General features: G+C 38.3%; 1 protein-coding gene across 1 annotated transcript in view; it reads left to right on the forward strand.

Moving 5' to 3' along the window:
• The window catches only part of LOC135712398 (tachykinin-like peptides receptor 99D), a 102,784-nt gene that overhangs the window by 400 nt on the left and 76,001 nt on the right, over positions 1-26,383 (forward strand). Inside the window, exons 2-3 of the mRNA XM_065235387.1 lie at positions 3,194-3,354; positions 3,452-3,626. Coding sequence (XP_065091459.1) covers positions 3,194-3,354; positions 3,452-3,626 — 336 coding nt within the window. The remainder of the gene's footprint in view (positions 1-3,193; positions 3,355-3,451; positions 3,627-26,383) is intronic.

Here is a 26,383-nt window from a genome sequence, read left to right on the forward strand (position 1 = left end):
TACGCTGCAAAAAGTGCGGGAACATACTTCTGCTTTTTGCTGTACAGAAACTTACAGAACAGCAAGTAAGAGAAAATAACTATTACCGTTATTGCAGGCATAACATTTGATAACGGCACAAAATAATTTGTAAACAAACTTTCTAAGGTCCTTTACACGCGAACCAAAGTACGCCCACGCAAACCAACAATATCATCGGATAGGGGCAACTATCACCTTTCCGAAAGTGGCATTGGTTTGCGTGGGCATACTTTGATTCACGTGTAAAGGGCCTTAGGAAGTTTGTTTACAAATGCTTTTGTGTCGTTATCAAATGTTATGCCTGACTTAGTCCATAAATCAAGGCACTATAAAAAGTTGATTAACAATGCCTCCTATGCTCAATATATCACGTACACATGTTTATTATGTTGCAAAGTAGACGAAATAAATCATTAAAAATTATATGTCTGGATTCACGGACCATTACGATATTTTTCATGACCTTCGTGACTCGTGCGTGATATCTAATGGACCATGTAGTGTTTTTGGGGTTTACCGTTGGATTTGATAAAGAGTCAAAATTGTTGAGATATTGTTTAAAATCTAATATTGCTTCTTGATTCTAAATTCGTTCTACGAATTTTAATTCCGTCCTAACGTATTGAATCGCCATTAGATTTTCTTCGTCTTACGGATAAACGTAGAAAAAGGGGATTCGCTAGGAGCGCTTCTTTTTTTTTTTTTTGAGAACAATGAGTGTAAATATTCATACAATGTGCTCTAATTGGATTTATGTTGTAACTAATGAACTAACGCATCGGAACAAACTTATTGTTGATCTGTGCACGGTGAAATCATTGATATTATTGATCTTTTCTTATCGATAGAACGGAATTGGGTGATTACGACAAAGTAGCGCTCCACCCTATAGTTGTGCCATTTAAGTATGCACTCTAATAATAATAAGTGCACTAAGGACTCTATCGAAAATAAGTTGAAGTCATTTTGTTCTTTACAAATCTATAACAAAATATTTTAAAATGAATAAAGGTTCTTCAATTATTTATGTCCTGGATGTTAGGACTTCTCACCCAGACAACCAGAAGTCGTGTAAAAATGTACAGACAGTATTGTAAATAACTACAGTTTGAATCAATATCGCATATAAGTATGACAAACTTAGCATTATGTTTAAGTTAAATCGTATAGAATGCAAATTTTCGACTTATATACGATTAATCATTTTATCATCGTGCTTTATCACAAATTAAATCGGATTACATCGTAAGACTTTCCAAATCGAATTTTTTATTACAGATTAAATCGTATATAATGTGAAATCAACTCGTTTAAAAAGAAATTAAAATTTGCACGTATATGGCCTCCACTTTTGTAGGTTTAGGCCCTTTTTTCATTCTATACGATTTGTTTGTTTGTATATATGTTTGTATATCACAGAAAAAAAAAACTTTGAATATACGTGCATTCTGGTTGTCTGGGCAAACATTGAAATAGTAAAAAAAATATACTGGATCGATGGATAAAAAAAAAACAAAAATACGCTGCCCGAAATCTCATAAGAACTACTAAATCTAAAATGGTACCCGTCCCTTAAAGAATTAGTTTTTAGATTGTTGTTCATGGTTAACTTTTAAAGAAGGACGTGACATAAATACTCGGAGATCTTTATTTTATTATAAAAATATTTTGGGTTTGGGTTGAAAAATTTGTTACGAAATTATTTTACATACAGTTTTTACACACCATGCAGCACCCAAATATTTACAGAAAATTCAAAAGCGGTTCCAGGAGTGGTATAGTAGTAACACATGAAACACTGCTAACCAGGACAAAATGATCTAAAATTTTGCTTCATAAATGAGAGGCAATATACGTACCGTAAAACGGGGTATCTTTGATAATACGGGTAGCTAAGATAGTAGAATATAGTGTAATTGTATTGTAAACATGATATCTTACAGAGTTTTTAGACAATACGTGTTACATATTTTCCAAATATCTGAATAAAAAAAATTCTTTTATTTCACCTGTTTGAAAAGGCACTTAAAAAAACTTATTAAATGTATCTCCGATACAGCCATCACAAATTAAATGATGTCTTATTATTACTGATTCAAGGTTTCATATTTCTCGAACTAAATTGTTTGAGTTTCACACATATTTTTTGTACATTAATCGAGAATTATCAAAGTGTCCAAAACAAAAAATCGGTGTTCAATTGAACGCTTTCATGATTTTTTGACATCAGTAAATTTAGATATACATATATAACCTTCAACTAAGCATACTTTAACTCAAATCTCTCTCCCTTTACCTTTAATTACCAGCAACATTTGTCACGAAAATGAACCACAGCTGGCACGCACGTTTTAGTTCCAGAAATTTTAGAGCCCTGGCGATGCGTCTCTCGAGCAGGAACGAATATCCCGAGCAGGAACGAATGGTATGGATGAGCCTGACATAAGAGGTAAAATACCAAAAAATAATACCAAAAAAATGTTCCCACGATACCATTTCAACACAAAATTATGATAATGCAATACCAAAACAATACCACAATGGTATTATTTTGGTATGCAAATATCATTTTTAGTTATTTACAAAATATTTTGCATGCATTTTTTTGGTAATACTTTTTGGTATTTTACCTCTTATGTCATGCTGATCAACACCAAATTTTGGTATCGGATCAGAATTAGGTATTCATTAGTTATTTTATCCTGCTCGGGCTAAGCTCCATTTTCAATTTCGCTATTCAATTTCATTATTCACTTTCAAAGTGAATAGCGAAATTGAGTAGTGAATAGTGAATAGTGAAAGTGATACAATAGAAATAGAATAAAATAATAATAAAAAAACAACGTGATAAGATACATGTTTCTTATTGCTCATCATCGAAACGATAAACAATAATACCAGGATAAACATTATAAAAATGATTGCATGGTAGCAGTTTCGTTGTCATCGTAAAAGATATACATTTATTGCAAGAGTAACTTTTATTGTTAATTGCTTCGTCCGAAAAAAAATCCTTCAATTTTTTAACGTCATCAGCATTCTGATGAATAAATTTGAAAAATTTGATATAATATTGAAATCTACATTTGATTGAACCCATACACAAACATATTTCATTTCGAATTCTCATTTCAGCATTTAACATATTTATTCCGATATATATTTCTTTCAGTACGACATTGGAGATCACCTTCATACTTCCGGTGTGGCGGCAAGTGTTGTGGACCCTACTGTTCGTATGTATGGTTATCGTCGCCACAGTGGGAAACTTGGTCGTTGTCTGGATTGTGCTGGCCCACAAAAGAATGCGAACTGTGACCAACTACTTTCTTGGTAAGTGGTGTGTAAATTAACTCTCTTCTCTTAGACGGGGGTAAATCAATGAAGAGCGTAAATCACTTTCTATTACTTTCCTCTGTTTTGTTATCAGTGAATTTATCGGTAGCTGATGCGATGGTTTCGACACTCAACGTCACATTCAATTACACTTACATGCTGAATCTCGACTGGCCGTTCGGCAACCTGTATTGTAAAATATCGCAATTTGTGGCAATACTCAGCATCTGTGCGTCCGTTTTCACGCTGATGGCCATTTCCATCGATAGGTAAGTTGTATCGTCAGCTGTCTGTTACACTCGATGGGTGTTGTATTTGACTTGTAACAGGAAACGATTTATCCGACGAAAGGCTCGGCAGGACATTGCACCGTCATTTAATAATTGTACTATGGCTGCCGATGGATGAAATTAATTTTGGATCATATCAATCAGAATTGTATGACTCAGGAAGATATGGATTATTTACTCGATGAATCGATACTTATGGTCAACCAATATTAATTTATTATTTATATCGCTTGAACTGTTCGAGAATCTTTTAAAAAGCGTATATAAAATCCTTGAAGTACCGTAAAACGGGGTAACATTGATAGTTTTTTTTAAGTATATTTTTTTTGCAGCAATGATTATTTTTCAAATTTTATATTTTTAAAACAAGTACTGAGGATCCAAGAGTAAATTAATTAGTACTTTGTTTAACGGAAATTAATGCATTAGCACTTTTTTTTTTTTTAGTTTTGTGACCGAACATCATTATTTTTATTTGGGGTTACTTTGATAATACTCGATGAATGTAGAAAAAAATGGGTGAAGCTCAAACATTTTATTTCTTTAAACATGAAACTTTGAATGAGTATATAATCAAAAAACATCATAGGCAAAAAGAATACAACTTTGAATTTGTGATGGCTGTATCGGAAACACATTTCATAAGTGATGATTTGAGTGCTTTTTCAAACAGGTGAAAATACGAAAATTATGTTTTAATATGTTTGTAAAATATGTAACACATACTATATAAAAACTATATACCATATCAATGGAAATACCTTAAGCTACAATATGAAAGCAATATTTCTAATTTAGAAAAAGCGCAGCGAGTACATTTAATCTTTAAATTATACGATCAAAGTTACCCGCATTATCAAAAATACCCCGTTTTACGGTACTGTAATCTGAAGCAAATCGATTACTTTTTTCAGTATTTTTCTAAATATGGTTATTTTTTAAACCTGTACTGGTACACAGGTCACAATATCTACACTGAAAATAAAATTTAGTTTATGCAACGAAAGCGTTCGTTTGCTTCACGATTTTTTTCGTTGTTTTCTGCAACGAACAATATTCGCACGTTCTAAGAAACTTATTAGTTTAAAATTCCAAAATCATTCACTTCCTAACATTCGTGTATTTTACGTAGCGTTGCCACTCTTGCTACGAATATATTTTAAACTAAATATGAATATATTTTAAACTAAAAACGAATATATTTTAAACTAAATACGAATATATTCGTTTGAAAAAAAATCGAAGGAATGAAAATATTACGAATCATCCGTATACTCACAACAAAATTTACGTAAAGCTATACAAATAGACACGAACATTTAGTTGCAAAATAAAATAGTCTTTTTTGCAAGCTTTTATTGATTATTTAATCTTTAAAATAAAACCATCACATACCAATGGTGGTTCTTTCAATCTGCATCAGGAGCTTCTGAAAACCGCAGCACGAATCAAAGGTCATATCCTACGCCACGGCAGCATCTCTCCGATGAACAGCCCAACGCCTTCCCGACTAGTCAGTGGCACGTTCTCGCTAAAATATTTAGCCATGGGGATTTGTTGAGTCGGCTATGTCCAAGATCATGTCCACCGATAAATTCACGTCGGCTGCTCTTTCGTCTAGACAACGATTGACAGGCTATTTATATTGGAAAAACAAAGATTAGTTCCAGTGAAAATTGCAAAACGATGATAATTACTCACCTCATCAGGGACCGTGATCTTCCCGATAGCCCTCGATGAAAACGTATTTGTCGCATCCATTATCTTGATTGCTCTCAGGTAACCATGGTCAGGGCGAGGATAGACATAGCTTATGACTGGACTCCCAGCATGAGCCATGTTTGCTCCTCCGTGGCGCGTTTTTGGCGCTGGAATCGGACCAAACAAAAATCAACACTACAGTCCATGGATGATATCGAACGAAACGAGAAACTTTCGCTCACATATATATTTTTCCTTCTAGCTGTGATTGTACTTTAAAAAAATTCGTTTCACATACGGACTATTTCATAATATTAATGAGCGTCCAATGCTATAATGCACGAATGATTTTCGTAGGTGAACGTAGTTTACACGAACGTACTAATGATTTACGAAGGCAGTATCTACGTCCATACGAAATTCAGTTCTTGTATTGTACGAACTAAGCGTAATGTTAGCATGATGCCTGATAACATACCATACAAATGCTTCGTACAATATACGAAAAATATGTTATATCTACTAAACCCATTTTTACAAAATGGGCATGAGAGAATTAACGAAAAAATATTTTCAGTGTAGAAAGTTTTGTGAAATGAATAGCGTAACTATCATTAATTATTAGTGGACAATTTTAAACCGTAATATTGGATTGAATTTTATACATATTTTTTCACTGTTTTAATAAAACATTGCGGAGACTTTCATTTACGTTTGATCATTTTCACTCAAGTTCGACTACCAAAAATAAAAATCATTCAAGTAAAAATAAAAACAACCTAGGCCAACACTAACATCTGTGAAAAGTTACAAAAATCTTCTAGCCGAATCGATTTGTGAATCTGCGTGGATCTGCTCATTTGCTGTATTATCTTGGTTGTTATGTACTTTGCAAATTTATTTGAAGATGAATGGACTTAAATTATTTAAGCCTTCTTTTGAGTTTCTAGATTTTATATGCGTAAAGCTTAACTCAATTTTAAAGTACCGTAAAACAAGGTATCTTTGATAATGCGGGTAACTTTGATAGTTGATTATAATGATTTAATTTTTTTTCCTCTGTTCGGGACCTAACACTACTGCGACCAGTAAATTGATCTATTGTAGTATATCCCGTGTCCTTAGTTTAGTGCATGTCGTATTACTCCATCACTATTGAGAAATGATGAAGTATTCGACTTTTTCACAGTTATCTAGCAAATTGCTAAAATGAACACTTTACTAATTTTCAATAGGTCACTATTGAAAAATACACCATGTCCAACTGATTACTTACAAATAGCGCATTCCCTAACACAGATTTAAAAATCGAATTCGATCCTGTCTCTCTAAACGGTGCTCATTTAATCACCGTGTGTGGTGGTGTCCGGTCGACAGTGTCCGCAGCAGCAGCATCAGTAGCAGTAGTGCTTTCGGCGTGTGGCGTTGAACATCGTTATCCAGTACACCACGAAAGGCAGCCTGAAAGCAGCGAGCATCCATAGAAGGAAGAAGAAGCCGCACCGCGATCGAAATCAGTTTCCTCGTGAGTAGCTGTGGGTCATAATGCCTAGCGCGTCAACCTTGCTCCAAACAATTAACAGCTCGCCAGCCTCATCCGTGCTGAACACCCTAATAGCTCAGCATTACTCAACCTTCACGACTAAATGGTCCTTTTCAGGACCACCACAAATTTGTTAAAGAGTATGTTTTGGACATTTGTAAAGGTCATCAATCGGATGTCAGTTCCCGCAAGCAGCTAACTATCAAGGCTCAACCTGGAATTGTAGGCCTGACTGTATTGGTGCAATTCGTTTTCACTCGATGTTCATTCCGCTTCGCACGATTCGTTTCATTCGTTTACTCAATCACCCTTGTAGTGACGTCAAAAAGTTTGTTTCGATCGGCGCTTACATAGGAAATTTAATATGGATTATAGAATTTCTTGTATGTTACCGAAATTTATGAATGGTCTACCACTAAATGTTGAGATAATTAATTGATTATTGAATTATTGCACTGTATACCATGTATGTAAGTTTTTGCCTGTTTTCTAGTAAGGAGTTATCATAAAAAAAAAAAACAAATCGCCAGCTGGTATTTCCCGGCGGCTTTACAAAATAATACAATCATACAAAATCATCAAAGTAGAACTAGCTAGGATTTGTTTAACTTCATATTTCACAAATTACTTTCGAATGCTATAACATCGTCTCCCGCAAAGTTTACATTTTTTCCTCCCAATACATACGTCAGGGCTAGATAGATCTCCACAGGATCTATAGAATCCACGCATTTTCAAAAAACCAAAATCGACCGCATCTCGACAATTGGTCAGGTTTCTATCAATAGCAGATGGATTTTAATTCTGAACAAACCAAAAGATTGGAAATGTATCTACCAATCTGCTAAAAATGAACACTTAAAAGGTCACTATTGAAAAATACACAAATGCCCAACTGTTGCAATGGTGATCAAAATTATCACCAATTGCCTGAAATCAGCGCATTCCCTAACACAGATTTAAAAATCGAATTCGATCCTGTCTCACTGAATGGTGCTCATTCAATCACCGTGTGTGGTGGTGTCCGGTCGACGGTGTCCGCAACAGCAGCATCAGTAGCAGCAGTAGTAGCAGCAGCAGCATTGCTTTTGGCGTGTCGTTGAACATTGTTCTCCAGTACGCTACGAAAGGTTGCCTGCAAGCAGCGTGCTGCAGAGCCCACATAAGCAACCATAGGAGGAAGAAGTCCCACCGCTAGAATCAGAATCAGTAGCCCTTCGTAAGCCGTTGCGGATCGGTCATCTATGCCAAGCGTGTCACCCTTGCATCAAATAACATACAGCTCGACAGCCTCATCCGTGTTAAACACCCAGCTCAGCATTACTCAACCATCACGATAAAACGGTCCTTCTCAGGGTGGAGGCGAACCAGCCCAAGACTGAAAGCCTCATTAATAAAGTTAAATAATAATAATAATCCTTCTCAGGACCACTATACATTTGTTAAAGAGTATTATTTGAACATTTGTCAAGGTCATCCATCCTCGATTCCTACAATCAATTTTCGCATATTTTTCATTTATGGAAAAAGCCAAAGATTTTGTGCGTTTTGTGCACGGAAATGGGTAATTATGTCATCACAAAACGAGGCTTTTCCATGATACCGTGATAGCATCAGACATGGAAAATCATTTGCATTCATTTCGTACATTCATTTACATTCATTTGCTTTTTTCATGAACAGAATTCCGCAAAATAATGTATTGAACTTTTGTAGGTTTTGTTATTAGCTACAACTTTTACCCGTAACTCAAATATGTATCTCTTAGGCATCACGAATTAGAGTGGGCAGAACTCGTTACTGTTTTTCAGTGAATGTAAAATGTGACACGGTGTGTGGGATTCATACCGCACTAAAACCTCCTTGTACACCTTGCCCTTTTTTCCCCCGGAACCACTTGTCGTATTACTTCTGAGGGGGCTGTGCATTACGCACCTCACTTTACCTCAGCTAACTGGCTCTTCGTCTCTCCAATTTGTGAACCATTTAGCTCCCAGCGCCACATTCTCCTCGGTTAACCCTACTCCGACGGAGAGTTCTCCCGGCTTCGGCTTTCACTTCGCACTTGTGTTAGCACATTACTACTTTCTAGCTGGTCTTCTCGCCATTTTCGTTGCAGTGCTGACATGATCTGCGTTACTGCTCTGCAGACGGCGTTATAAGTGCCCCCCTCTCGACACATTTCTTTGACAACATTCTGCGTGCTAACGGCGAGCATATCCCCTCGCACAGCATCAAATGAAGGACATTCGTTGACCATGTGCTCTGGTGATTCTTCCACATCCCCACACTCTGGATAGAAGGGCGACGTTGTGTGTCCGAACCGATGCAGGTACTTCCTGAAGCAGCCGTGACCAGACAAGAACTGCGTCAAGTGGAAGTTGACTTCTCCATGCTGTACACCCAGGTCGAAAAAATCGGTATTAGCCTGGGTATCCATCTACCGTTCTCTGCTGCATCCTACTCATGCTTCCACTTAGCCATCGACACCGTTCTCACCATGTTTCGTACTCCTCTGGTTTCTCTCGTCATATACACGAAACGAAAATCAATTATTTAATTCATGTGTTTCACTTATACATTTTTGCCAAAGCATCAGCCTTATACATTCCATAAGACAAACCACATAGGTCCTATTAGAATGCATAAAAGGTATGTGTGACCGCTTATACATTTCATTTAACACATGATCTTTATTAACTTTTTGCAAGGCGTCTGCTTATTAGTTGACTTATACATTTTATGAATAATCAGCAATGGAAATTTGCCAAAAGGTATAAGAAGATTTCTATCCGTGTAGCACTCGTAGTCCTCCGCCAAGGTGATGACGATTGGGATTATACCGGCGATAACGCATACTGCCTCCATCAAAATGGTTCTGTACGCACTCATGACATGCATGGCCATTAGCCGGAACGTACTGCTCAATTTCCTTTGGTTCTGCTTCGTTTTCAGCGCTTCAATCCAGGCAGGACCTCCGTACCTTAGTATCAATGAGGACACACTAACCAGAAGACGCCTCTTGCTGCTGCTTGGACCAGAATTGTTCGGCATGATTCTGGTTATTACGTTGATGGCCTTCGCCGCCTTCTCGCACGCATATTCGATGTGGCTGTTAAAGTTCAGACGGTCGTCGATCATCACTCCCAGATACTTCAGCACGCGCTTTGAAACAATGGCGTGTTCTCCAACGGTGACTGACCAACATCACTTCTGTTTTGTGGTGGGCTATCTGCAGCTTCACTCTTTGCATCAAGTTACCAATCGTATCTATCGCCTCGGCCGCCAGAATTTCCACTTCTTCCAGCGTCTCACCGGTTACCGTCAAGATGACATCGTCCGCAAAGCCAACGATCTCAACTCCTTTGGGCAGCTTGAGCGTCAGCACGCCATTGTACATTCCGTTCCACAGCGTGGGACCTAGAATGGAGCCTTGTGGAACTCCCACCGTGATTCTAAGCGATTTCTGCCCCGTGTATGTCTCGCAGACTAGGACCCAGTTCTGGAAGTAACTACTTTGAATCCTGCAGAGGTAGTCTAGACATCAATCTTAATCACGGCGCAGTATCGATTTCCGCTTCTGTTTGGAAGCTTTCTTGGCTCTGTCAATCACTCTACGAATTGCATCCACCGTCGATCTTCCTTTCCGGAATCCGAACTGCCTCTCCGACAACCCGTATTCAATCTCCGTGCATTTTGTCAACCTGTTCAAGATGATCCTCTCCAAGAGCTTTCGACAGTATCCAGCAAGAATATTGGCCTATACGATGCAGGATTCCCCGGCAGTTTTCCAGGCTTTGGCAACAGCACAAGCTTTTGTACCTTCCACTTATCAGGGAACTGACCCTCGTCCAGACATTTCTTGCAGCACTATCCAGAACATGTTCGGGAACGTCTGGATTGACGCCTTCAACGCCACTTTTGTAGTATACCATTCCCACGCTGTTAACAAAACCATAACCAAAGTGAACCAGCCTAATTAATTATCCACTCCAGGCACCGAGCCATTGCTCGGGCAAGAATGTAATTATGCAACTTTAAGCGACCCATATATTCTTGGTCACTATACAATACATCTTAAAGCTATAGTAAAAAAGGTACAACACAATAAACACTTTATCTTCCGCTATCCAAAAAGCCTCCTATGGCAGTTACGCCATCGTGGGGCAATGCGCTTCCATTGCAGCAATGGACGCAAAACGTGGTCAACACTCACACACTCATAACGAAACGGTTGCTTTCTAAAGTCGACGACGCATTGACCGAAAGAACTGCTGATGAAGAACAATGAGGAGAACCACACAATGGTTGCTGCCGAGAAAACAGACGATCGCGTGGCACACATCGAGAGTGGCCTGCTTTTGTCCACAGCCGAGTGAACACCTAGCGACCCATACGTTTGCCACTTGTTACTAGAACTGCAGCGCGCTCTCGTCCTCTATCCACCCTTCCTGTGTGGGCCGAGGTTGTTCGCGCAGCAAGAAAGGTTTCGAATTCAACCCAAATATATCCATTATTCCTAATACTGCTAGGATGAGCATTTTTGGTGTCACTCCAGTCGTCTCAAACGACTATTTTCAACATACATGAACCATTGTAAACCAAATTGTATAAAAGAAAAACGCATTTGAATAAACGAAGGATCCTTATTCCAAAGCTCGACGCTGCTGGGACTATCCCATGCAGCCTATCGACTCTTTGAAATCAAGTTCAAGTCTTTCTCTGCGACCCTGCTGGATTTCTCCAATCAGGCTTCGCCACGAGTAAAAGAAAGTCCTAAGTCCGTGGGTGCGCGAACTCTTAATACGCATGTAAAAAGAAGGCATAAAAGTTATGCCAAACTTTGGGCCGGGAGCATTTGCAGCATCGCTCAATTTTCTTAGACACCCGAGGAATAGCTTTCAAAGGGCACACTGACCACCCAACCTTGATTCGGCCTGTCTTCAGCAGCTCGTTAGCTGCGTGCGAAGAAAGTCGCATTGACGCCGTCTGCGTGCCACCATATGCCTTCCTCAACCGAGTTGCTATTGGTACATCTCCCAGGTTGCATTGCGCCTTCAGCGCACTTTTCAACTCGTCTTCCGTTGTCATCTCGTCCAGATCCCTGCACTCGACCACTGACTCCTGGGATAAGGCTCTTACATTCGCCGTCCCTTAAAGTTTTCGCTGAGCTCCTTAAAAGCTGCGCTCTTAACCGTAGGATCCTTTTCAACTCAAATAGCTAGAGTTCCTCAATTGAATATGATCTGACCATGAAACACGCAACTCATGGGATTCCCGATCAACTTCGACCTATTATTATTCCGCGTATTTTTACTGAAAAGTACCAACAAGTCAATTGCATGAAAAGATATTTTACAGACGGGTCCCGTCTCAATGGATCCACTGGCTTCGGTGTCTTCAATGAAAACTCTAGCGCCTTCCGCAAACTTCAGGAACCTTGTTCCGTTTTTGTTGCTGAGCTGGCAGCAATCAACTTCGCATTGGGGATGATTTCCAACATGCCCGCAGACCATTACTTCATCTTCACGGATAGTCTCAGTTCGGTTGAGGCTATTCGGTCGATGAAACAAGGTAGGCACTCATCTTATTTCCTTTCAAAGGTAAGGGAGCAGATGTGTGTGCTGGTCGAAAGATCATATATGATTACCTTTGTATGGGTCCCTCACATTGCTCAATCCCAGGCAATGAGAAGGCGGACTCTCTCGCAAAGGTGGGCGCGCAGGAAGGCGAATTGTATGACAGGCAAATTTCACACGATGAATTTTACCATTTAGTGCGTCAGAGTACCTTTTCGAGTTGGCAAACCGATTGGGACACTGGAAATCTTGGACGGTGGTTACATTCAATTATTCCTAATGTTTCTTCGAGAGCGTGGTTTAAAGGCTTGGGCTTAAGTCGTGACTTCATTCGCGTGATGAGTAGACTTATGTCCAACCACTACTCGCTAGTTGCTCATCTCAATAGAATAAACCTCGTGGACAGCAACATCTGTCGGTGTGGAAACGGTTACGATGACATCGAACACGCAGTTTGGCAATGTACGGATAATGACGCCGCCAGAGAGCGACTTTTGAATACCCTCGAGGCCCAAGGAAGACAACCCTATGTTCCTATCAGAGACGTGTTGGCAACCCGTGATCTCTGCTATATGCAGTCCGTTTATGTTTTTCTTCAAATGTCTAGTATAAGAATTTAATTCCTTTTGTCTTTTGTCTCTCTTTATTAGTTTTTGTTTGTCTTGTCCCCCCGTCTCGATGAGTCTCATCGTCGCCCACTGGTCACCCACCATAGCCGGTCGAACTCCGGACGAAGCTATAACAGCACTACCGTTCATACTGGCGACAAAGCTCTGATGAGACAACGAAACCCTACCCCAAGCTCCTCCCCTGACCCTATCCTTCGAAAATGTACCCTTCTAACCTCGAGTAAGCCGCGAGTAATCGGCCCAACTCCTACTAGACATAGAATTAAGTGAATTTTGTTACACACAGTGAACAATGAATTATCGGCTCCGTAAAGCTAACGCGATTGAGCCTTCCAAATAATCGAACTAGATAAAAAAAAAACTCAAATAGCATCTTGCCTTTCTGGGTTCGCCTGGTTTTCACCACGTTCTCGCCTAGTTGTTTCAACCCCAGATCCTCTCTCACTGTCCAGAGGAGTGCTGAGTAGGATGTTTTGTCCTGCGCCTCAACAACCAGAGCGTCACCCTTGCTTCTCTCCCTATGAGGCCTTGGCTTCTCTTTGTTCTTCCTGTCTTCCTTCTTCTTCTCTTCCTTCTTCCTCGCTTCCTCATCCTTTTTCCTAACTTAATTTTTCTTCTGTTTTTTCTTCCTCTCCTTTTGGTTCTCGACTTTACGCCACCCACCATTTTCTCCCATTTCCTTGGGCTCCTCCTCATCTTCTGGTATGTCCCTATATCTCTTTTCAGGACGTGGATTTGTGGGTCCCTTCGGCGTCTCATGTGCTTCAGCCAGTCTTATACTCTCCTTGGCCTCCAGGAGAGCCTTTTCGACCTTTTCGGCTTTTTTTTCTCCACTCTTGGAATTCCCGATCTGCCACTGTTTGATTCCAGTCACAAGTTGCTTGATCACGTTGTGTACGTTGTTTTTATCCTTTATGTACACATAGAGTTCATCGATCTTCCTCCTGACCTCCGTCATTTTGGTTCTCCCAAGTTGCAGTTCTTGAGATTTGCTTCTGCTGGATATCGGTGTGAATATCTGGCTTAGACCAACGCCTGGCTGCTTTACTTGTGACTTACTGCTGCTGCTCGAACTCGCAGTGGCCCCCAGGTTCAACACTGGTGATCTCTGCAATATCCCGCTCTTTGCGAACACGTTTGCTCCTCCGTTTTCATTGTCTGGCGTCTGGCCATCGTCCTTCATATTTTTTTTTTGGTTTTTTTTTTCGTTTTCGTCATTTTTGTACACCTCTACTGTACATCCAACGACCCATTTCGAGGATGCCGTACATTCTGAGGTCATCTTTATATACAATAAGCCCCGCATGAACGCATCGATACATCAATTGGATACATGTAATGCATTCACACTTCCATAATAATAAAAACTTTTTTTATTCTGGCTCGTATTTAGTATAAGCAATAATTGTATAAATATGAGCAATAATTTAAAACGATCTCACCAACTTTCGCTGTTTGGCCGGCGCCGGTGGTGTAGTGGTAACAGTGACTGCTTTCTCACCCCAATGAGTCTGGGTTCAATCCCAGTCGAGGTCGGTGGGATTTTTCTGAGGCATAAAAATCTCTGGTCACGTCTTCCTTCGGAAGGGAAGTAAAGCCGTTGGTCCCGGCCCATGTGTGTTGATGAATGGGTGCGATATCCTACGCAGGTGTGGAAGCTGCCTTCCTGCACATTCGATTGCCGTCAATGGATGGCAATCGATGTCCGTCGGTGATTGGCACTAGATTGCGGAACAGAGACCGACATTAAATAAAGGAAAGAAGAAAAAAAGAACTTTCGCTGCTTCTTCACTCTTCTGTCCAATTGTCGTGTCTATTTGTGAGCTCGTTGTCTAGTTGCGTCTTATAAAACCGTAACACGAGCATCATTCCATTTTCGTATTGCATGTGCTTCATTTTGCGGCTCTCCTTATACTTTTACTTTGTCGACTCCATGGTACCTGAAAAGATATAGATATATACATTATTAGCAATGATGTGATATAACCACTACGGGATGGCCGTTCACTGACAATTAACACATTTTTCAATATGTTATCTTAACTTATTTCTGGAAGAATTTACTTGAATTTACTTGTGTTTTATACCGGAAGCGCCACATTTCGTTCATGCTCTTTGTTGCGGGAGACGTTACGACCGTTAGCGGCATGGAAGAATCTACCGTAGGGATGCTGGATCAGATTTGACTAATGATAACTACTATGGTGTGATTGATGATAAGACAGAATGTCATGGAAAGTAGAAGAGAGAAAAAACTGTGATTGTATGCAGGCAGTCAGCAGAATTATTCTATGCTATTTAAAAAGTTAAGATTAATGTGAATTGAAACTAAAATTAAAGTGTTAGCCTATCCTAATAATAGTTGAAGTGCTGAATTAAACATTGCATAAGTTAAAGAATGAATAAAATTAATATTTCCTACTAAAAACTTAAGGTGACATAAACATAACAATTTTTAGGTTAGTCATTCATGCATTGTTTATATTGGATTAACACTAAAACTTACTGCTACGCTACGATCTATGAGTAAATCTAAAACCTTATTGCCTAGCTTAATACTAAGATATTAAAACCAACTTATTCTAGGTAAAGTGACTAAGAAAGAGTGCAGTTATCACAGGCTAAGTAGACGTAGAATCTAAGAGTAAAGTCACTGAATTGTGAGTAACATTCGATAAATATCATTAGAGCTAATCAGTTGAAACAAATTTATATTTTAGCTTGAAAGCATTTTCAAATAAACGGATTGCTAAAAGAACCGTGAAAAGAACTCTGCGCCTAGTGCTGTGCCAACACTCTTTGTAACTACATGTGATGAAATATGAAACGCACCTTTTAAATTGAATTGCACATAACATAGTTCATCACTTACTCACACATGAAATCTGCCTCGACCAACCAGGCAGAACGCGCCCTAACCGTCACTGAACCAAAAGGCAGGGAATTTATATGTTCAATGGCGTGATGTGTTTATACATTTTCCGTTTAAAAAGTATTGTATTACATTGCATAACAAACGAATTCTTGTGTCGCTCATATTCCCATTCCCACGAATGACCTCCATAAATAGCAACGGATCATTTCACTTTAGTCAATTTCTCTAAGGTTTTCAGTATTGTTCCTAAAGCAAGAAACTGAGGTTGTCTAATATGGACTAGCAAAGCATTTCACTTCCGAAGTCACGGTGTTGTCTTAACAACCAATACCATTTATTTTACATTGAACATCGACGGTGAGTCCATCAGTGATGGTCCATCTGTGTAATCTCTTCATTTCAGCTAACTTTTTTTTTGCTGTTCCTCAGCGTGTTCACTACATTATAATTGTTGGCTATTTGTCGAAAAACTAACTTCATGTTGCAAAATTTGGAGTTTGTCTATCTACCTAATTTCATTCCACGCATCTGGTGTCCACACAGCGGACACAGTAACAGACCAAAAATGGTCAATTAATTAAATTTGATGAACCTAACGCGAAAATAAATCGGCAACGAGGATTTTTTGCTACACGTTGCAGAAATTCAGACACAATGGGAAGCGTAATAGATTTTTAATGATGGTATCGGTTATACATATTTATAGAGGGATTTTCATTTTTTCGTTGATTGTTTCAGCAGCGCGGAAAATTGTGTACCTTCCTATATAGACCGGATTTGGCCCATTTCCACCGCTCTTCGCTTGCTTCCTTTGGTAGATCATTTGAGTAGAGATGATGGGGGTTATATTTTATTACCCGCCCTGTTTGTAAGATTCATTAAAGATATAATTCACTTCGACCTAATCAAGTCCGATGTCATTCAGACATATAAACGGGGTTAATGACATGTAATGCTACTAGAAGGAGTGATCATTAAGCATGTGTTACTGCTCAAACATTATTTTAGGGAAGCACTTATGTATACACCCATTCCATAGCAAAACGATATAGTCGTTCTAAGAATTTGTGAAAATTTGTTGTTTTGTTCCTTATCGCAAAATATTAGACCCGTATTTTTTTTTATTATTTCCTTATGGTGACCATTAGACTGATGCAAAATTTGACTTTTTCACTCCACAGTGCTTAAAAGGTTTCAAATCGGGTCCTGATTAGCATCCCAAAGTTACAACTCATTTGATTAGAAACAGACTTGGCACAAGCCATTTGAAGTTTACATGTAAATTACTATGGGAAATCTCAACTTTTTGTTCATTGCCTTCTAGTCTTTTTCCATATTAAGCTGCGAAACAGTTCGATAGCCATTCTTATAGAAAATTTTCTCAGCTACAACTTTGCCAAAAATTGTTGCCAAATGTAAAACCAGATAGGAAAAAGTTATTAATTATTTAAGAGATTGGTTAACTTATGACATGATCAAGCAGCTGCTCTGTAGGCAACACTGTATTTTGCAGTGTGACATAGTAGCCATGATTTTTGTGTCCTATTCAACGTCCCAGAAACACCAATGTAGCCTGCTGAGCAGTTGATTGAGCATGACCATAAGACATCAGCGCATTGAACCATTGATAACATTCGATTCTTGCATTTAATCAAAAAGTAATCTTGAGCAAAGTTGTAGCTGGGAAAATTTCCTACAAGTACAGTTGAAAGTTTTTGAATCAGACCGATATGGTGAATTATTAGATAGACATGAACAAAAATCTTGGTTTTACCATAGTAATTCCCATACAAACTTCAAATGGTTTGTGCCATCTCAGTTTCTCACCAAATGGGTTCAAATTTTGAGAGGTTAGGCAGGATCCGATTTGGAATCGTTTAAGTATTGTGGAGTGAAAATTTAAAATTTTGCATCACTCTAGTGACCATTGTCATGTTAGGGTGGTCTTAAAAATTATGCGTCTTCATTGGTAGTCTAGTCGCATTGGAGTATTGTGCGAAAAAGCAAACTTGATAGCATCAAAAAATATAACTCAAAAACGAAAAAAGATACAATGTTAAATTTTTGATATGTTGTGTGCAAAGCCTAAATTTTCAAGGAAAATATAAAAACATATTGCGCTCTCTGTCTACAAACCTCAAAAAAAATCAATGTTTTTCAATACAAAATCCCAATTTTTAAATATTAACATATTTTCCTACGCAATATTCTTAATTACCTTTTATTTGATACGTTGATCTTTGAAATCGACCCAGTACTGGTTCAAAATTTATGAATTTAAAAAGGAATGTTTGAAAAACAATAATAACGCTTACATGGCAATGGTCAGCCTAATGTCAAATTAATAAAATATGGGTTTAATATTTTGCAATAAGGAACAAAACTACCAATTTTTATGACATTTTGAGAACTACTACCGTATGCGTGATAATGTTTGCACCATCGTACAAATAAGGTTCCCGTTTCAACTGTACATACAATGCCTTAAGCAAAAAAAAATCCGGTAATCCTGTTTACCGACGAGAGCATGTTTACCGTCGATCCCGTATCAAATTCCAGAACCGACCGGTATATTAGTTCTATTCTTGGCAACGAGCACAAGAACGTGTATCTGCATCCTGCTAGCGTTATAATGTTTGGATTGGTGGCTTCCGATGGCAAAAAAAATGGACCCGGTGTTCATTCCAGAAGGCGACAAGGTCAACACGGAGGTCTACATCGGGATTTTAAGTAAGTATGTTCTTCGGTGGATCAAAGAACAGTACGGTCCGAAGCCAAATGTTGTATTTCAACAAGATGGAGCTCCGTGCCACACCTCGAATCGCACTCAGAAGTGGATGCAGGAACATCTTCCGTTCTGGGTGAAGGATATGTGGCCGCCATCCAGCCCCGATCTTAGTCCGCTGGATTACTCAATATGGCGCGTCATGAAGGCCAAGGCCTGTTCTAAACGCCACCCGAGTACAGCAAGCCTCAGAAAAACATTGACCCGTACCTGGAGAGAAATGGATCCAGACTACATTATTAGAACCTACCTTCCTGGCGTGTGGAGGCCGTAATTGCAGCAAGTGGAAACTTGATCGATGATTAACATAGTTTAAGACTCTGAGAAACATCCCCCCTTTGAATAAAAAAAAAACTCGAAAATGATATTTTTGAAATTTTTTTAATTTTGACATTGCTCAATGGTCCATGCAATGGGAATTGTATAAATTACATCGTACTAACGTTTGTAAATTCCAAATAATTTCTCTACGATCGATGTTTAGATAAATGCTACGTACCTACACCTGGTTATGCGACCCCTGTGCGACTACTGGTTTACTTATTTGTGTTCTATTATTAAAGTATAGTAAATAGTTTTCAGCTTTTAAGTTTAGCTCTATATGTAGTACATAAGTATTTACCTCGAGATAATATAGACATAACAAATTATTCGATTACTTGCAGCTTTGCAAAGTTGATCGGTATCCTATAAGTTATCCTATAAATCTTTTAGTTTTAAGTTCATATTTTTCATATTAAATTTTTGAAGCGTATAAACTTAGAATAAGCCTCAAATTATATAAAGTTTACTTATTCACTTAGTAATTATATTTAGTATTAAGAATGCAGGAAAACCTTCACGTGCGGTTGGTCTTTAATTGTTTAATGACACCCGTCATCCGACTACATCAATGACAGTTCTCTGTCTCATCATCGCACCGCAACCAACTTAAGTGCAACAACGCAAACTCATCGGGGGACAGGCCTGCTAATCAATGAGTCTCCGGAGTAAGTGCGGCATTGCCTGTATGGTGTACGCAACAGAACAGGCTGTATATATCAATTAAAGTATTCAAATGCAAATCATTGTTTGCAAAATCATCATTGTTTATTACTCATAGATATCCGAAAAGTAATACACACTTAGTTTTTTTTCTACCGAGCTCGGCTGTGCAAATCTCAGCAAAAATAAGTTTCACTGAGATCTCAGCCAAAGTGACATTTGATTACTGAGTCTCGGATAATGCTTAGCTGAATCTCAGTAAACAAATGAAATGTTTGCTGAGATCTCAGTAAAACTTTTTTTGCTGAGATTTGCATAGCCGATCTCGGTAGAAAGGACATAAATCCACTGCTACCAGTAATTAGATCTAATGTCGTATTGCTCCTTCACTATTGATATGATGAAGTACAGTGCTGTTCGATATAATAATAAATATATAAAACTTTGACATGATGTAACTTTGCTGTCTTATGATAAATTGAGCTGAAACTTTAGTAACAGAACTAAAAATATGCTCAATTTTACGATGACAAAATAGAATTTTTTTTTTGAACTACCTGCCGGCATGCTTGGCATGCACAGTTTTCACTCAGATGTTGAAATTTATTTTTCTTTAAAGTAATTGATAGATTAGGCTCATAGTTTACTATAGGTATGCGAAGATTAGGTAAAGCTTAACATTTGAATCAACACTAATCAATTTAACACTTAAATTCCGAGATGTGTAGTGAGCATTTCTCACCTCATTTTTACAACGCAAAAACAAATACAGTTTACTACTAGCATTAAAATCTACTTTATTTTACATATCTATAACAAGCTTCCACTCTATTCTATCTATTGCTTCAAAAAGAACTATGTTCCGTCAACTGTGTGCAAAGTTATTAGCAAATGAGCAGTTCGTGACCAAAACTGTGTATGCCAAGCACGCCTGCCGGAAGAGAGATACTAAGTAAAATTGTTATTATATTGAACAGCACTGTATGCTCAACTCAGTTTTAACGCGATTTTTATTGCTTCGATTTTATCCTCATTAAAGATGAGTACGGGGAACTGGACACGCTTGATCCCCCCCTGTTTTCTAGAAATTCAAAAGAGTGCAAGTTTCCAAAAAAAAAAATTGTCTAGACTGTGTTATGTTATAGCATAACAAAAAGTTAAACAGACATTCAAAGGAAAGTAGAGAAGAAGATTCCAAGGAAAGTATGTTAGTGCTATTTTTCTTCACGCTTGCAAAACGAGCATAACGTTTCACTACGATCAATGGTGGGGGAGTTGTTACTTCATTCTAATTGACACAATATCTAGATTAACCATGGCCCAGTGCAACCGAGTAAACACCTTAACATTGCTCGTTCAATTGAAATTGATTGAGCTGGGTAGAAAAAATTCGGAATTTTGAACCTCGCTGTTGTACATGCACTGGCAGCTGAATAGGTTTCTAGTTGATATATCTATCGAAACCATCCGTTCCTTTCTGACTCATTAACGTGACGAGCGACGGCAATTTACAGGTTCATCACTCAATTCACATTCAATAACCACAATTCTTTTTCCCTACTACTGCCCCATCCTCTGCGATATCGGTCCACACAGAAGGTTAGAGGACTATTGGTGAAAGCATCTGACGATTGTAATTTCATTAAGAAGAATGTACTATAGAAGTATCAAAAACTACTTCTTTCGTTTCCCGTTCTGTGTCAAATCAAAAGCAGAAAGACTTCCATTCATTAAGTTGAAAGTTGTTCGTTGCAGCTATTTCTACACGGTAAGAAAAAGGTAACCCAATAAACCTACTTTTGAATAGTTTGTCTCCTTTTCTCCTTCTAAAGTTGTCAAAAACGGAGCAAAACCACCCAATAACACGGGTAGTAAAGTGTGGGAACCCAACGTTGCGTATAATCATGTTTACCTACTTTTGGCTACAACTAACCTACTTTTGGGTAGAAAGCTAGTGGAAAATTCCATACGAATTGCACACAAGTAAAGGAAACCAATTTGACCCGCTTTACCTACTTTTGGGTTCCTGCACTATAGTGCCAAGATGAGTGAAAAGAACTTACTTTTGGGTACTTTTTTCTTACCGTGTACCTGTACCGACACAGTATTGATTCACTTCTCGACAGCAGTAGCAGAAGCAACAAAGAAAATATTTTGTTTTTGTTTCGTTGATATGCTCATGGTGCTTAAATTGATCAATTTATCGTTAAACCTTTCGGAAGGGGTGGTTACAGATTTGCGAATAATTTTTCAATACTTCTCCATTTTCTGCTTTGGAGGAAGCGCAGGCCACACTTGACTGCTAAATATTTTCTCTTTCCAGTAGGGCGTAGATGTTCTTTTGAGCCTACTAAGCACAATCCGCCCTTTGCCTGTATGTTTCCAGTGAATGTTTTTCACGAAATGGAAAGTTTCCACTGCAGATGAATTCTAAATTTATCAACAGTTAACAATCGACGCCAAAAGTCCGCCAAAATTCCGCATCAGCAAGTCCAAACACGCTTTCGAAGTGCTCTCGCGTTTGTGTTTTTGGTCAGGAATGAGCTTGCGCGGCACCCAGCGGCAGGATAACTTTTCCATGTTCAGAATCTCGCCCAAAATATGGCGTGTGCGCTCAGAACTAATCTTTGCAGTATCTGTTAGTTCACGCACCTTCACTTTCCGGTCAGCCAACACCATTTCATGTATTTTTTTTTGTTTTTTTTTTTACATTTGACTTAATCGGTAGTGGAGTTGCGGCCTTCACGAAGCTCTCGAAACCAATATTTGACGGTGTTTGCCTCTTAGTATACCCAATTTTGAGAATTCATAACTATTTAAATACTTGACCGATTTTCGAAGGATATTATTATGATGAGATTTTGTATTTGTTTTTTTTTTTCCTTAATTTGTTTTTCCGTCGATCTTGTTTTCCGTACTGAGTACACAGAAACAAAATCCATTGGCAAAATTACTATATTGATGGTTTAAATTAAATACTCGCACCAATAGATTTGTGCAGAAACGAAATTCATTTAATTTTACTTATTTTTCTATCAAAACTACTATGTCGTTTGAGTAAGCATAGTAGTTTTGACAGAGTCGTATTAAATTTGTTTATATTTATAGTCAGCTATACTGAAATCATGGTAGATTTAACGGCATTAAGCACAGTTATACTGAAAATAAGTGTTTTCTGCAAAATAGTATTCCTAACTATGGTCTTTGTTTCAGTGTACCAATGCTACCGACGCCAGGGAGGCAGCTCCCACACCTGAACCCTACCTATCCACCCATAAACTCATGGACCGGGGACCAACGGCTTTACTTCCTTTCCGAAGGAAGGCGTGATCAGAGATGTTATGCCTCAGAAAATCCCGGCGGCGCCGACTGGGATTGAACCCAGGCCTTTTGGGGTGAGAGGCAATCACGCTTACCACACCACCAGCGCCGCTGTTTTGTATTTGTATGCAATAAGAAGTGGTTGTCAAGTCTATGTTTGACGCATAAACCTGCCAATTTCGCTTTATGAGAGTCAATAATACCATAAAATTTTGTTTATGCAAAATGAATGGAAGCAATCCTGCTTGGGAACAATACAAATGGAAACCGTGCATTTCGAATATGTACTCTCTAGGGGATAGTTTTGCATTTATTGACCCACTTCAAATCAAGGTCCGACCCCATTTCGTAAAGTTATGCTTTGGTGAGATCGAATAAATTTTAAAGCTTAAATTCCAAAGTCTCTTCGAAACAGTTTCAAACGGAAATCACATTCGACATAGAAAATCTATTGAAAATGTTCTGAATTGGAATCGCTTGAACTAAGGTTGCAAGCATAGCAGTAGGTAAATCGATGGAAGAGAAAGCTAGTGAGATGATATAAAAAACAAAATCATTTCAGTATCAAGATCAGAGGTGGCAACAGTACATTTTTTGTAAAACCATCGTCCAGAGCCAAACAAAACAGCCAGCACACGAACGGTCGTGTACAGGGGTTGTGAGAAATATAGGGTACTAGCAAAATTTTGTCCAAATTTGGACTGTTGTAACTTCGTTAAATATTGTTCGATTTGCAATCTTCAAGAACCATTCGACTAGAAAACTAATCAAGTTTTATGGTGAGGCAATGGGAATGACCATGGTTACCGGATACCGGAGATATTCCGGGTTTCCTGAGGGCATGTCTAAATTGCTAAATTTGTGATGAGTTTTTCTCAGAGTGTCCGTTACTAATCTGTGTTTTTTGTTCATACGCCAAAAATAAAACCATTTCCAAAGCAAATGACGTAGGGTAATTGATTCTGGTTGGACCTATCCAAAAACTGATGATGGTTGGACCTATTTTTTCAATCGCTAGTTTAGTCAATCTTCGCTAAGTTTTTATTTTCAAAGATCACTTTACTATCATAAAAAACTCTTTTTCTTCAATTTGCATCGGTGTTTTATTGAAAAAACTTCAAAACAATTGAGTTTCAATGTGTTTTCAAAACAGTTCACTTTTCACGCATTAGCTCGTCATCATGCCTTACTTTCAAACATACAAAAAGGGAATATTTTTCACATTTATTTTTATTTTCATGCAGTAAAATACTGCTTTAAGGTGTAAACAACACGTTAGTACGCCATTTATCCATTGGTTTCACTAAAATGTTTGAATAATTGACGAAATTCGAATAGATAAATATGATCATGGTTGGACCTACGCATGATGATGGTTGGACCTATGTGTTTCCTAAGACGGCCGCTAGGTGCGCTTCGGTTTGTCTACATCCTTCATGCGCAGCTGATTTGAAATTCGATTTCGTTTTTTCCGAGTGATCAGTTTCTTCGATTGAAAAAATGGCTAAAGAAAAGAGTTATACGGTCGAAAATCTTCAAGAGGCTTTTTTTTAGTAAGAAATGAATCACTTACCGCGTATCAGGCACAGAAAAGGTACAATATTCCGAAAACGACGCAAAAATTAAGGGAAGCCACGGCAAGAAATATGGAAGGGAAATAGTGTTGAGTGTTGATTTGGAGAACCAGCTAGCGGATTGGGTTTGTATGTGCGCTGCTTCTGGCAGTCCCAAGACGACCAAAAAGATCTTGGAAGCTGCTAAAGTACTTGCGTCACTAGTTGGGCGTAAATTTAAAGGAGGAATTCCAGCGTCAGGTTGGTTGAAAGGGTAACCACTGATTTCCGAACTACCACGGAAGCGCCGAAAGAATCTGTTAATATGAATTTACATTAAGCACTTCACATACACCTTCTGTGTGTGAATTAACATGAAATAAAATGTTAACAAACTAAAAATTGCTAACTGAAACTTATTTCCGAAAAAAAACTCCTAGTAGAAAAAAAAACTATAAAACCGGAATTAAGTTCTGATATTCTGTCATTTTAAGCCCCTAAATTCCGCGGGGGCACCCAGAACAGGCCCGGAAGTGGCCAATGTGGTCCAAGGCACTCAATTTTGTTATTGATCTTGTTATCAAATTTGGAAGTAATGTAAAATGTCGCATGATAGGTTTTATTCCTTCCATGTCAAAATTAGGTCCATGTTCCATATACCCTGGAACTTGTTTCGGCCATATCTCTGGAACCAGTAGACCGATTCCAAAAATATTCAATAGCTTACAATGGGACCACAATACCTATGGTTTGACGTTTAAAAATTTCCAAATCGGTTCAAAAATTTCCGAGAAAATGAGCCCTGATGAATAGCTAATGCGTGGAAAGTGAACTTTTTTTTAAAAACGAAGTTAAACTCAAATTTCTTGATTTTTTTAAATAGCAAATTCATAAAAACTGTATAAAAAGAGTTTTTCATGATACCAATAAGCTCTAAAGAAAGTTTTTGAACAAATATGGGCTAAACTAGCATTTACAAAAATAGGTGCAACCATCATAATTTTTTAGGTCCAACCAAGATCAGTATAGGTCCAACCAACATCATAATTCTTTGCTGAATAAAAACGTTTTATAAAATCATTTGTTCATAATATTAAACTTTTTATGTTATTATTAGAAACAAGAAAGGTAGATCTTTCCCCTAATCACGCATTTTTCATAATTATATGTAGAATTCATAAAAAAAAATACGACATGAATATTGACGTCGTGTGAAACCGGCCTAAATAGGTCCAACCATCATCAGTTACCCTACCAAGAGCTAAAATCGGCTCAGAATCAACCAAGATATGGCCAGTTCCCTGGAATCGGTCCTGAGGGAGGGTTCTGAGTGCGCTCAGTTCTTTCATTCACTCAAAACATGCCGTGCGACACCTCTTTCTTCATAGTTTTTTTTACCAATAGGCTTTTTATAGACTTTGAATGGATCATTGACTACATTGGCCACTTCCGGAGCCACCGGAGTGCCTTCGGGGGAACCTGTAGTAGGGGACAAATTCATTTTTACAAAAATCATGCCGTGTGACATTTCTTGCTTCATGGTTTTTCATAAGTAGGATTTCTAAAGACTTTAAATGGATTATTGACCACATTGGCAACTTCGGGAACCACCGAAGTACCCCCGGGGAACCTGAAGTAGGGTACAATTTCATTTTTACACCAAAACATGCCATGCGACACTTCTTTCTTCATGGTTTTTCATCAGTAGGCTTTCTATAGACTTTGAATGGATCATTGACCACATTGGCCACTTCCGGAACCACCGA

The sequence above is a fragment of the Ochlerotatus camptorhynchus genome, unplaced genomic scaffold, assembly GCF_037179485.1.
Source record: "Ochlerotatus camptorhynchus isolate MF236.1 unplaced genomic scaffold, CSIRO-AGI_Acam_v1.1 ptg000477l, whole genome shotgun sequence".
Lineage (NCBI taxonomy): Eukaryota > Metazoa > Arthropoda > Insecta > Diptera > Culicidae > Ochlerotatus > Ochlerotatus camptorhynchus.